Genomic DNA, 11,645 nt, shown 5'->3' with positions numbered 1-11,645 from the left:
TAGACCATACACATATTTAAAGTTGTCCTTCATTTTGATCACACTTGTCATGTTTTTGCGACCGTGGCTGCAGAAAGACAGACTGTCAAACAGGCATATACATCAGGCAGGTAGATGTCTGAAAGAGCACATTTTGCCATTATGACACACACACACGCACACAGTGTCAGAAAGTGAAAAAAATACAAGCATTGCTGATGCAGCTGGTAATAAATGAGATTGCTTTTCAAGCATCAACGTGGTATAGGTGCTTTCACCACTGGTAAAAATGAATGACCTTATTGTCAGACATTATACAATGTAATGTTTAACATAAAAATATCATTTTTTTGCAAAGATGAACAAAGTGTCAGCCCATGGTAATGTTTTCACAAACCTCCAACTATATTTGTAATTATATTCTTCAACAATGAGCCTTCGTCATCCCTTTCAAGTGTTATAAAAAGGAAATGCATGATTCATAACAACATCCCAAATATCTTTGAGTAGCATTTACTTGCTAAAGTTACAGCCTTTAAATTGCCACTGCTGGCTGTAAATTCTTTGTTATAGCATTGGGTGTGTCAGGTTTAGTATAAAGATAGCTGAAGTGTGAACCGCTGCCAAACCATTTGTCACGCCAGCAAATCACATTACAAAGGCAGAACCTAAGTTGAGACCCCAAAGCGTTATGTTATCCATCCTGCACAGTGGTACTGATGTTAACTCCTGCATGGAGAGGGGACACATAGGTGACACTGCTCAATGACCGCAGGATCATTTTCACTGATGCACGACAGGAGAGAGTGGGGACAAGGTTTTCTTGTGGATGAAAATACCAGTGGGGGTGCATGGCATTCACATTTACAGGGCTTAACAGCCTGGGTAAGATATACAAAGGCGAGAGGTGGAGAAGAAGCACTCTTATTCAGGGCTGTAATGGGGAACACAGTCAGCAGACCAGATCGGCATAACAAAGATACATTACACACACACACAGAATAAAAAATAAGTCAATACTAATTCAAGACTTCCCAATCCACCCACATCAGTGACTTGAATGAGAACTGTAGCTGGGAGAGCAAATGCTTTGCAGAGACTGCATGGCCTCTCACAGCACTGTTTGTTAAAATAAACATCATTACTGCCGTAACACTGATTCACTAACCAACATTAAACCAATTCCAACTGCTGCTAAAAAATATTCAACTGGGAAACAAACCAAGAAGCTGACATGGAACCCACTGGAGTGTGTACTGTACAAAGAATAAGTAGTTTGAACCTTTTACTTACCCTTAACACACAAACAATGCTCACTTTGCTCCAGTTCTTGTTTGGAGACAAGGAGACAAGCTTTCTGAAGTCTGGATGAGCATTTGGGAGCCTGTTAGTTCAGTCACGCAGTAAGTTGGCTGATGCCAATTTCTAAACACCCTGTGGTTGCCCGACTGTTTGCCATGCAGTTTCATAGCAGAGCATTGCTGGCCCATCAGCCCCGCGTCATTAGCTAAAATACTTTCCTTACAGAGAAAAACAAACGCAGTGGAGCAATTCTTAGTTCATATTTTGCAATAAACCACAAGCAAATCTAAAAGTGAAGTTAACTGTAATTACTAAGTTGAGTCTCCCCAGTCATTGTTTAAGACATCTGTACTTTAATTGTTATATTAACAATTAATATTTGAATGAAAAAGTTACAAGTAAAGCAGTCCTGACCGAGGGTTAGAGTTTGGTTTATTTTGTCTTCCCAGCATGGAAGGAGAGGGTCAGTGGTGACCTTCGACCAGCTGAAAGAAGCTAAGGAGAAAATAAACATCAATAACTTCCTTAATGATTAATTCTTTCTATGTCCAAAATTATTGGCTCCTCTTTGATAACGTTTATAACCCACTGAGCTCCTCCTCTCTTTCTCTCTCTCTCTCTCTCTCTCTCTAGTGTTACTATAATTGCCACTGTTCATCAAGTCAATCCATTACGCCCACTGCTATACTGTAATTATTGATTCAATTTTTTACACAGAAAATTCAACTTTAGACAGAAGAAAACGTAAAGGACTAAATCAGACCATTTAACACAATGTGCTTGTTGGTTGTAAAATAAGTGTCATCTGTCCTGTTACTTAATGTAAAAATATGGGGCAGCACAGAAGTTTACCAACATACTAATATAATAAACACAAATACACAAATAAGATAAATTTCTCATCCCTGAGCAAATGGAGATCAAATACACAGTCTGTACAAATAATGTTTACAATAATCCATCGCACTGGAATGTATTGACATTGCTGTGTGCCTTTGTTAATAATACATTTGTATTATAGTTTGGGAGTGTTCCAGAGCCATATTTATCGCCTGACTCACACGCAAGCTTAAAAAGAGGTTATAAAGATACAGTAGAAGTATTTGAATGGCAGTTAAGAAGGCTTACGACTATCAAAGGTGTACAGTTTAAGTTAGCACCAGTAGTGGTAAATTACAAACATATAGAACACAATAATGCTCAATCACATGACTAACTTTATTCTAGCATATCTTTTAAAAGAAACATTTCTATAATACTACACTATCTATTTTAGCAGGAAAAAATAATTACATAATCATATTGTGCATCAAGTCTATAAAAGCTTAATTCTTTTATTAGGCAAGTATCCTTTAAAGAATACCAGAACATGTATGACACATTTCAGCTTGTAGCTTGAATCACTCACAAATAGTGGGTGTCACAATTTCAAATTCAACTCCTCAAATGCTAAACAATGTCTGCATTTCCCTCAAAGATACTGAGTCATGTGATGAAACGTTGTTTTGAATTCCCCTTTGCTCTTCCTCCAAATGAAACACAGATTTGCACTTTTCTGTCACAGGGGGACACAAAGGAAAAACTATTTTAAGCTCAGACCTTTCAACTCCGCTGCTGTCTGAAAAACCCTGGGGAAGAATCGTCCTTTCTTATCAACTGTATAATTTCTATTGTGTTCCATTAAGTTTAATGTTTTACACAGTAATACACTTTTGGCCTCATACCGGCGTGGTCCTCCTGTTCACTCCATCTTTCATATCTTTCTGGAAGCAGTTGTGGACTTGTAAAAACCCAGAGTCCCTCTCTGGACTGTAAGGCCCTGCAGTCACACTTCCGCCCTTCAGAGGGTCCCTACTAAGAGTGTATAGGGATATATCCCCCATTGGCAAGCCCATCCCTAACCCTCCTCCGCCACTTCCTCCACCGATCTTCCTCCCCACTGGGGAGGGCTCGCGGGATGGATCACTCGATCTCGAACTGGAGCGTGAGCACCTTTGTCTGTAACGGTAACTTGGGATGCGAGAGTAAGGCGAAGATGAGGAGGTGGTTTTCATGAAGTCACTTCGGGCTAGGAAGCGTGTCTCTTTGTTTTTCTCGATATATATGTTGACTGCGAGAACACCCACTGATTCAGCCACGATGAAGGAGAGAGCGCCAAAGTAAAAGGACCAGCCGTAGTTGTAGTGGTTCTTCTTGTCCTCGTCTTTCTTATCACTGGGATCTCCGGCATTGCTAGAGATGTAGACAATGATTCCGATGATGTTGCTCAAGCCTGAAGAAAGCATGAATGTGTTTAAGCACATAGGTGGAGGACAACACTATAGCACTGTGTTATCAGAGGCTGATTCTGTTTGGGCTCACACACTTTACACTTCCCTTCTTCTATATCTTCATCACATTCAAGACCTGAGAACATTACCTACACAAGTTAGGTCAATTTTTTATCGAGTGATAGACTCCTCTTAATAAAAAAATGAGGTATTATCAAGAAAATGCAGATTTTCATCTTCTGACATTATTTTTGCATTTTCACAAATAATTATTTGTCACTGCCAATTAGAGACAAACAATGAATTAAAAGGAAAGGGAAGATGTGCTACAAATGTTATTGTGCTTTTATGTTAGTGCTATTTGTTGTCAATAACTTTATCGATACCTGCATGTATATATATATGTATATATATCATAGGAAAAAAGCACATGAATTGTATTTTTCTAATGAAATATAGGAAACGTTAGGGTAACTTTATGAGAAAGAGACAAAACTTAACACAGACACCAAAGGGAGACATGCTTGTGTTGTGTCTGTCTTCTCCTTCTCTCTGCTCATATCTACTTCTTCTCTTTCTTCTTTCCGTATGTGCAGCACAAAATCTATTTGTTGTTTGTACTATCTGTAATGCACTGACAGTCTCACCCTACCTGCAGCCACAAACAGGATGCCAGCACTGAGCAGAATGTTATTCTTCTTGTTGTAGATGCGTCCAACCCCAACACACAAGCCACCCAACATCAGCAGAACGGTGCTGAGAATGGAGAATAGACTTGATGCACGCACTACACCTGTTTATTCAAGACAGTGGAGGGTTCTGGTCAGTACAAATTAAGAAACACATCACTTTAAATATAGAAGACATAGACTGAACAGCATGTGAATAATTTATAAAGGCAATAGTAAAATTTGATGATAATACTGATAATACTGATAATATTAGCATTCATTTGGAGTTGTGTTTCTGGCCACATTGAAAATCCAACACTCAGTCTTCTTTTAGCTCTGCTTCGGTCTCCACCAACTCTGAGGTAAATATCTGCATCTCTCAGTACTAAATGCTCCATAATGTTCACTAACTATTCCCTTATTTAGATGTTCTGCTGCCTAGTGCTAAGCAGGTAATTTCCACTGGTTTTATCTGAGCTTTTTTGCTGTATGAGATGCTGGAAAAGAGGTTGATGAGAGCATTGTAAGCTGTGAAACCAAAACAGTAAGCTTAAAGATGAAAGAAAATGCTCCAGAGAGCGTAGGGGCCAAATTCACAACCCTTTCTTTGAACATTCATTGTTAATACAAAAATATTGATAAGAGAACCTTTAAATATATTGGATTAAGTTTTCTCTGCTAAGTTTTCAACTTCTAGTATGGAGCTGATTTTCAATGAATGGTCCCTGCTTTCACATTCAAATGATTTCTCACTATTCCACTGATCAACAGGTGACAGTACCAGACCAAAATATTCAGCAATGCGTCAGCAAAGACAAGGAAGCAGAAGACTTCTAGCAAACAACCATGGATGTAAACAATGCAGGATCTAAAATACCTAAAGAACTGGCTTTGCACATATCTTGTTAGACCTCAGGGATACACACAATGCACTCCATGTAAACAGAACTGTTCTTGTTGTTTTTACAAGAAAACACCACAGGGCATCTATAATTAAATGCACTATCCCTCAACATACTCATTATTTGTCTAACAGAAATACTCTTCCACAAAGATTGTAAAATATAAAACTTTGTTAATATGATTTTCTGCACCCTTAAACTCTTTTTTGTCGTTATTCTACTACATGTTCGTGGTATTACTCACATGCCAATTGATGGCATTTCTGACTAGCTTTAGCTTTACAAAAATTAACAATGTATGGCATTCCTGGCTGACGCATGAAGTAACTCTCTGTAGAAATAAAGGGAGTGGAAGAAGAGCAAGAACTGTGTCGGGTTTAATAGTTGAATGCTTCCACAGATACTAAGGCCTGATGAGCAGACGTTCCTGCCTTTTCATGACTCTAACCAAGTGAGTCTGCGAGAGTATTGAAATTCAATTCAGACAACAGCAAAGATGGGAAAAGTTGCTGTGAGACAAAGGGCATCAAACTATAAGCCATATGTGTTTTGCAGCGTGAAGCTTAGGGTGACATGTCTTTATCAAACTACCTTGGTCAAATGTGAGATGTGCTCTTACATGTGTAAAGTCTTATTTTAGACCTATAACTCATAAGCACACAACAGATTTATGTCTGCAACTCCAATTACTGTCATGACATCAGGCTTTTGTGGTGGAGGGATAGTGATATTGTGACAAATTAAGTACCCTTTTGATATCTCCATCACCACCTTTGGTTCCAATGACTTACGTAAGATGTACTCTGAGCTGTCTGTATCGTAGTCATTATCCTCTGGAAAATGATTGATCCGAAAACAGCTTCCTTGGTTTATACCTGGAAAAGCCAAAAGCGAGCATGAATGTAACTGATGGCAACCTGTGCAGGGACAAAATGACACCAGTTAAAGAAAAATTGTGTGTCTTTATACATATAAGTGTAGTCCCTTTTACGTATAAAAGGAACTACATGTTGACCATCCATTGAATCAACATGCAGCTTTTATGATCATCAGACAAATAAATTAAAGACAACTGGAGTTGATGTTTGGTATAGAATATTAGTGTTGAACTGTCTAGTTTTCACCTCTAACCACTTCAGAAAGCATTTGAGGATAGGCTTCTGTGGATCTGAGGTTCTGAAGTTATCAAGCCCTCAGGCTCTTCTGTTCAAAGATGTAGTCTTTCACTAAGAAAATCTTCCCTCCACTTATAAAAGAATAAAACATTAGAACATTGTGAATATTGAAAGGTTAGACCTTGAATTAAAAGTCTGACATCTGATTTTGCCACATTCTGTCATTTCTGCCTTTGCTACTCTGTTAGTTGCTCTGGAGCTATGCTAGACACCTGTAACACATGTGCAAATGTAATAGACAAAACTAGACTTAACCCAGTTTGGATTCTCTCATAAGCTCAATACACTGTTAAAATGTAATAGCAGTATTAGCTCTTTGTCATTCTGGTAATAGAAGAAAAGCCGGTGTTTGCGTATCCAGGTAAAAGATAGCAGGAGATTTCTTTATATAGGCCTAATTGTAATTTTGTTCTATTTCAAAAGTAATCTGATGTACTCATGATTGATACTGGAGCAGTACCATCACAGAAAAGAAGGGGAAACAAACAAAGAACAACTAAAAGCTAAATGGGAAGCTGACAGACGACGGGCAAATGCTTGAGTCAATGTTGATTGGGGTTTCCAAAGATTGATACCATTATGAGATTATAAATGATTCAAACCAACATTAATTGGCCATCAACGTAATGTGTATTTCATTCATAAAATAACTTTCCAATGTAAGACACAATTGTACGTCAATACACTTCATGAAATTATGTCCCCTTTCCATTTAGCACCCAGTCTGTAAGTGTGCAACTATTTTCTTTTCGACCCCTGTACTTGTGTAAAACGTCCTAACGTTTCATGTAAGGCGCTATACAAAAGACTTGCATTGCATCCGCATTCTGTCCGGTGCGTCTTGCACCGGGGGGCTTGGACCCCATTCATTACTGCTTGCAATTCTAGTTATTATCACATTGGTTGCTAGAACAGACACTTAGCTCTTGACAGCTAGAAAAGATCTTTACAACAGCCGGTGTGGTAAAAACACAACAATGTTTGTCTTAGGGGCCGCTAGAATCAACAAAACCCAAAAGTACCTTGTAGCTGCTTTAATATTGTTTGTTGTTAATTTTTTTGCTACATTTACAGGGTCTGAGACTGCTGGAAAAGAGAGTGAAAGAAAAGCTGAGATGTTGTGATGAAACATCCTTAACAGTTCAGACTCACAGATTCCTACTTCACCAACTACACGCTCTCAACCTCACTTTCTCAGTCTCTTTAAACTCTCATCATCGGTCTCTTTTTTACATTCTTACAGCTATCATGTCTCCATTACCCACTTCTCTCTCTCCAGTGTTTTTCTCTTCAACCCCCTCTCAGCTTCCTCTTGATCTTTTATGTGCCTAGCACATTCTTTGGATTGATACAGAAGCAAAAATAGAAAAATAATAATTACACTGATTATACATGTTATGTACAATGTATTTATGTACTGTCTACTCCATATACTGTGTGAGTGTATCTTGCATGTATTTCATATCTATAAGATGTTATCTCCTGATTGTGTCATCCAAACGGTCAAGAAAAAAGCATTGATAGGTGTAGGTTAAAAGATAACATTTTAAAAATAATGTGTATTTTGTACTCAAAGTAAAATAATTGTATTAATAAAGAATACACATAAACCAGTGAGTTAATGATCAGAGGAATGACGGTGAGGAAGAAAGATTGAGCTCAGTAGGGGAGGTATCTCCCCAGAGCCAATCCATCCGAGAGACCGGAGCCCATCTTTTATTACTCAGCATAGCTTCACCATGGCAACCTCCCCCCGGCAACACAGAATCACATTTGTAGCTCCGCTTCTCAGAGGATGCCTTTGACATCTTCCTAATGCATTCACCAGACACACACACACACACACACAATAACAAAGCCATGAAACCAGAAAGCAGCCTTTATAACACTGACAATCTCAAATAATTACAAAACTTGAGAGAGGTTTGGCTCACAGCAAATCAGCAGGATTTGTCCATTTGAAGATGGACCAAATGTCTGCTTGAAACGCGTCATGTCATGTTTTGGTGCCAATCCAGCATGTTCAGTGATCATGGGTAACTGATTTAAGTGAGAGTTCTTGTTGGATTTCAGCATGAATGGCTGCAGAAAAAGACTTAAAAGCTCATTTGTCACCTTCAGTGAACCTCCTCCCTGTTCTTCAGGATAGAACGCTCATGTGTTGTTGTAATTCTGCATCATTCCTTACTCAGTATTTTCTCTCAAAACACAAATAAATCAACTAATATTCAACTACTAAGAGAAAATGTGCACATGGTAGGCAGGAACTCAAAGGTGTGGGAATTTTCCCTTGACTCACGATTCCATTCAATTATGATTATCTTGTTAACAATTCAGTATGATTTAATATCCTGATGCATCACGATGCGCTAAGAAATTCAAGCAGTCAGATACATATGAACTCCCATTTTTATTGCATCTGCTCTTAAAAAGCGAACAGACAAAAATCTAAAATAAAAAAGCAGCAAACGGAAAATCAACAAGAAACATCAGTAGGAAATGATTAATTTATGTCTGTCATTGCATCGGTGCAGAATCATCCATGTCCGCATCGCAAAGCATTGATGCAATTATTAATTTCAACACCCCTATATCCTGCTAATTTGTGTGGAAGTAACTATGATCTTTACAGTATGAGTCTTGGATTGAATGTCATTAATTTTTGGTTTAGCCAAAGTCTTGGAAAGTCTTTTGGACTCAGCTAGCATCAGTTGTTAATACAGGTGTGCCACCAGAAGCCAGTGTGAACAGTGTGACAATAGTGCTGATGTGATGTGTGTGTGTGTGTGTGTGTGTGTGTGTGTGTGTGTGTGTGTGTGTGTGTGTGTGTGTGTGTGTGTGTGTCTGGTGAATGCATTAGGAGGACGTCAAAGGCATCCTCTGAGAAGCAGAGCTACAAATGAGAGAGAGAGAGGGAGAGAGGGAAAGAGAGGGAGAGAAAGAGAAGAAGGGTTATTATTTCAAGCTCTCACACATCCAACTATATAAAGAAAAGTTGGTGGAAAAGACAACAGATGTTTAAAACAGAAAGCACTCCATCACACTTCTGCTGATGATATTCTCAATGGTTCAAAGCAAGAGACTTAGAGAGAGAAGGAGAGAGAGAGAAAGAGAGAGAGTAAGAGAGAGAGAAAGAGAGAGAGAAATTACTAACGATTCACTGAAACATTAGAAACGCGTCCCAGAGTTTAAAAAAAAAACACACAGAGAGGATTGCTAGGAGGGAGCGAGACAAAACAACACATACAGAAACAGACACACACACACACACAGCAAAGACCCAAGACAAGGGACCAATCCCATGTGCAGGTTGAGGTCCGGGCTGTATCCTCGTGCTTCCCCCTCAAAGAGTCAGCTATACAAACGATTATTTTCCTTATTGAATAATCTGTTGATTATTTTCTCAATTAATCAATAGGATGATGTCTTTCAATTTTCAAAATAGTTGTCCAGTCATGCCATAGTTGACAAATAAACGACACATAAATTAATCTTTGCAGCTTTACAAATTGACTATCTTCAGACATCTCTAGTAAGTGTTTTCTCTGGTAAATATATGTAAATGCCATAACAACTATGATGATTTTAATTTTGGTAACCTATATAACACTGCTTATTCTCAATGTTGTGATGTCACTGCATGAGCCAAAATCCAACACATCAAATTAATTGAACATCTGTTTGGCTGCATGAGCAGTCATAAACACGCCAGTACCACCTGTAGACTAGTGCAGAAAAACTAATCAACTCTATTCTTCCTTTAGTCGTGGGTGCAAAGAGAATTCTTTACAAGTCAGCAACTGACTATTTCTAGCTTAGAGTGTTCCATGATTGGCCCCCTGCATCTGAGGTTGTCTCCCAAATGTAGTTAGTAATGCTGCCTAGTCATTCAGCTGGGTTGGTAGTTCAAAGGAACAAAATTATTGAGGGTGGAGATTTCAGCACCAGCAGCAGTGGACAGCGCCACAACAGTCAGGGCTCATTAAAGATGAAGCTGATGACTACTTTCACGGATTGATTTCATTGATCTGACTCCCCTTTAAATGAAGCAGTTGCGCGCAAGCAACCATATCGATTTAATTAGAAAATTAGAACAAAAACTTTGTAAAAAAATGTCTAGTGGGCCGGCTACATTTATGGCTTGTAAAAAAAAAAAAAAGTAAAACATAAAATAACACATTTCAGTAGCAAACTAAATCATGGATCAGGGAAACGGACGCAAACGCATTCACAAAACGGCATTTGAGCACAACAAGCTGCAGTTTTTCACCATTATTTCTTATTTAATATCATGCCCCAGTAACTTTTTAAATGCTATTCGACGCAGTTTACATGATAAATAACTGATAATGATGATGCACCCCTTGGCAGATTTCCAGTTTTGGTTTGTCGTCACCTACATTGTTCCCCCCCCCCCCCTCTGGACAAAAACACAAAAGTAACATAAAAGTTTGTAGAATAACGGCCACTAACTTATTCGACTTTATTTTACCTTCGATACAGCAGATCCTCCACAGCCCGGAGTGCGTCAGGTCGCCTTTGACTTTCTTGGGTTGCATCTGGGAGTCGTCCGCGGAGGCATTAGTGGCGTTGCAGATGTACGCCCGGGAGTAAAGCCAGTAGTCGGTGCCGATGGCGATGGTCATGAGACTAAAGGCGACGAAGGCCCCCACAACGGCCAGCAAAGTCTGAACCCTTCGATCACACCATGCCATGGCGTCTCATAATGTGTTGTTCCTCCACTGAAGCTTACCCGCACGGCGAGGAGATGGTGCCCATGACAATGGTCAGAGGAAGCACTCGCGTCTCGCGGGTTTTCCTCACATCAAGCCAAGTCTCGATCCTTGAACTGATCGATTGGTGCTCCTCTTCCTCCGAAACTTCAGTCAGAGTTCAATCCAAGTTTCCGAGTTTGACACGATCGCAGTTTTCGTGGAATTTGTTTGAGTTGATTGGAACAATCTTCAATCCCTGCTACAGGTGGAAATGAAAAAAAATGGAAACGCATCCCTAACAAGTAGTATAATAAATGTAAAGGAAGTTCATGACATATTACAATCGCACGCGTCGACGGCTTCTTTGCAGTTTACTATAAAATAATAAACTGCACGCTGTGACAAAGGAAGCAGCATCGTTCATCCAGACCACACCTTCCACGGCGGTGGCCAGGCCAATGGGAAACGGTGGTGTGAACAGCTGCTGGAAGAGGAAAACATCAGACCTCCTGTCCACTAACATATAGTCAACAGTGATTAGTTAGATAGCAAGCTACGCGACTTTATGTAAGGAGAAAACAAGCGTTGAGGGTTTGCAGTTTGTCTTTCACACACAATCCATAAAACTACT

At 39.3% G+C, this 11,645-nt stretch overlaps 1 protein-coding gene across 1 annotated transcript; it reads right to left on the bottom strand.

The window, feature by feature from the left end:
* Window positions 1–2,520: 2,520 nt before the first annotated feature.
* LOC117960522 (voltage-dependent calcium channel gamma-4 subunit-like) lies at window positions 2,521–11,345 on the bottom strand. Its single transcript, XM_034898468.1, has 4 exons — window positions 10,792–11,345; window positions 5,916–5,999; window positions 4,204–4,344; window positions 2,521–3,553 (listed from the first exon to the last, which is right to left on the bottom strand). Exons 1-4 carry the CDS (start codon window positions 11,012–11,014, stop codon window positions 3,000–3,002), a joined length of 1,002 nt encoding a protein of 333 aa, XP_034754359.1. The 5' UTR covers window positions 11,015–11,345; the 3' UTR covers window positions 2,521–2,999.
* Between the last annotated feature and the right edge of the window lie 300 nt (window positions 11,346–11,645).

The sequence above is a fragment of the Etheostoma cragini genome, chromosome 2 (assembly GCF_013103735.1).
Source record: "Etheostoma cragini isolate CJK2018 chromosome 2, CSU_Ecrag_1.0, whole genome shotgun sequence".
NCBI classification, from domain to species: Eukaryota; Metazoa; Chordata; class Actinopteri; order Perciformes; family Percidae; genus Etheostoma; species Etheostoma cragini.
This window is presented reverse-complemented; position numbering and strand designations above follow the sequence as displayed.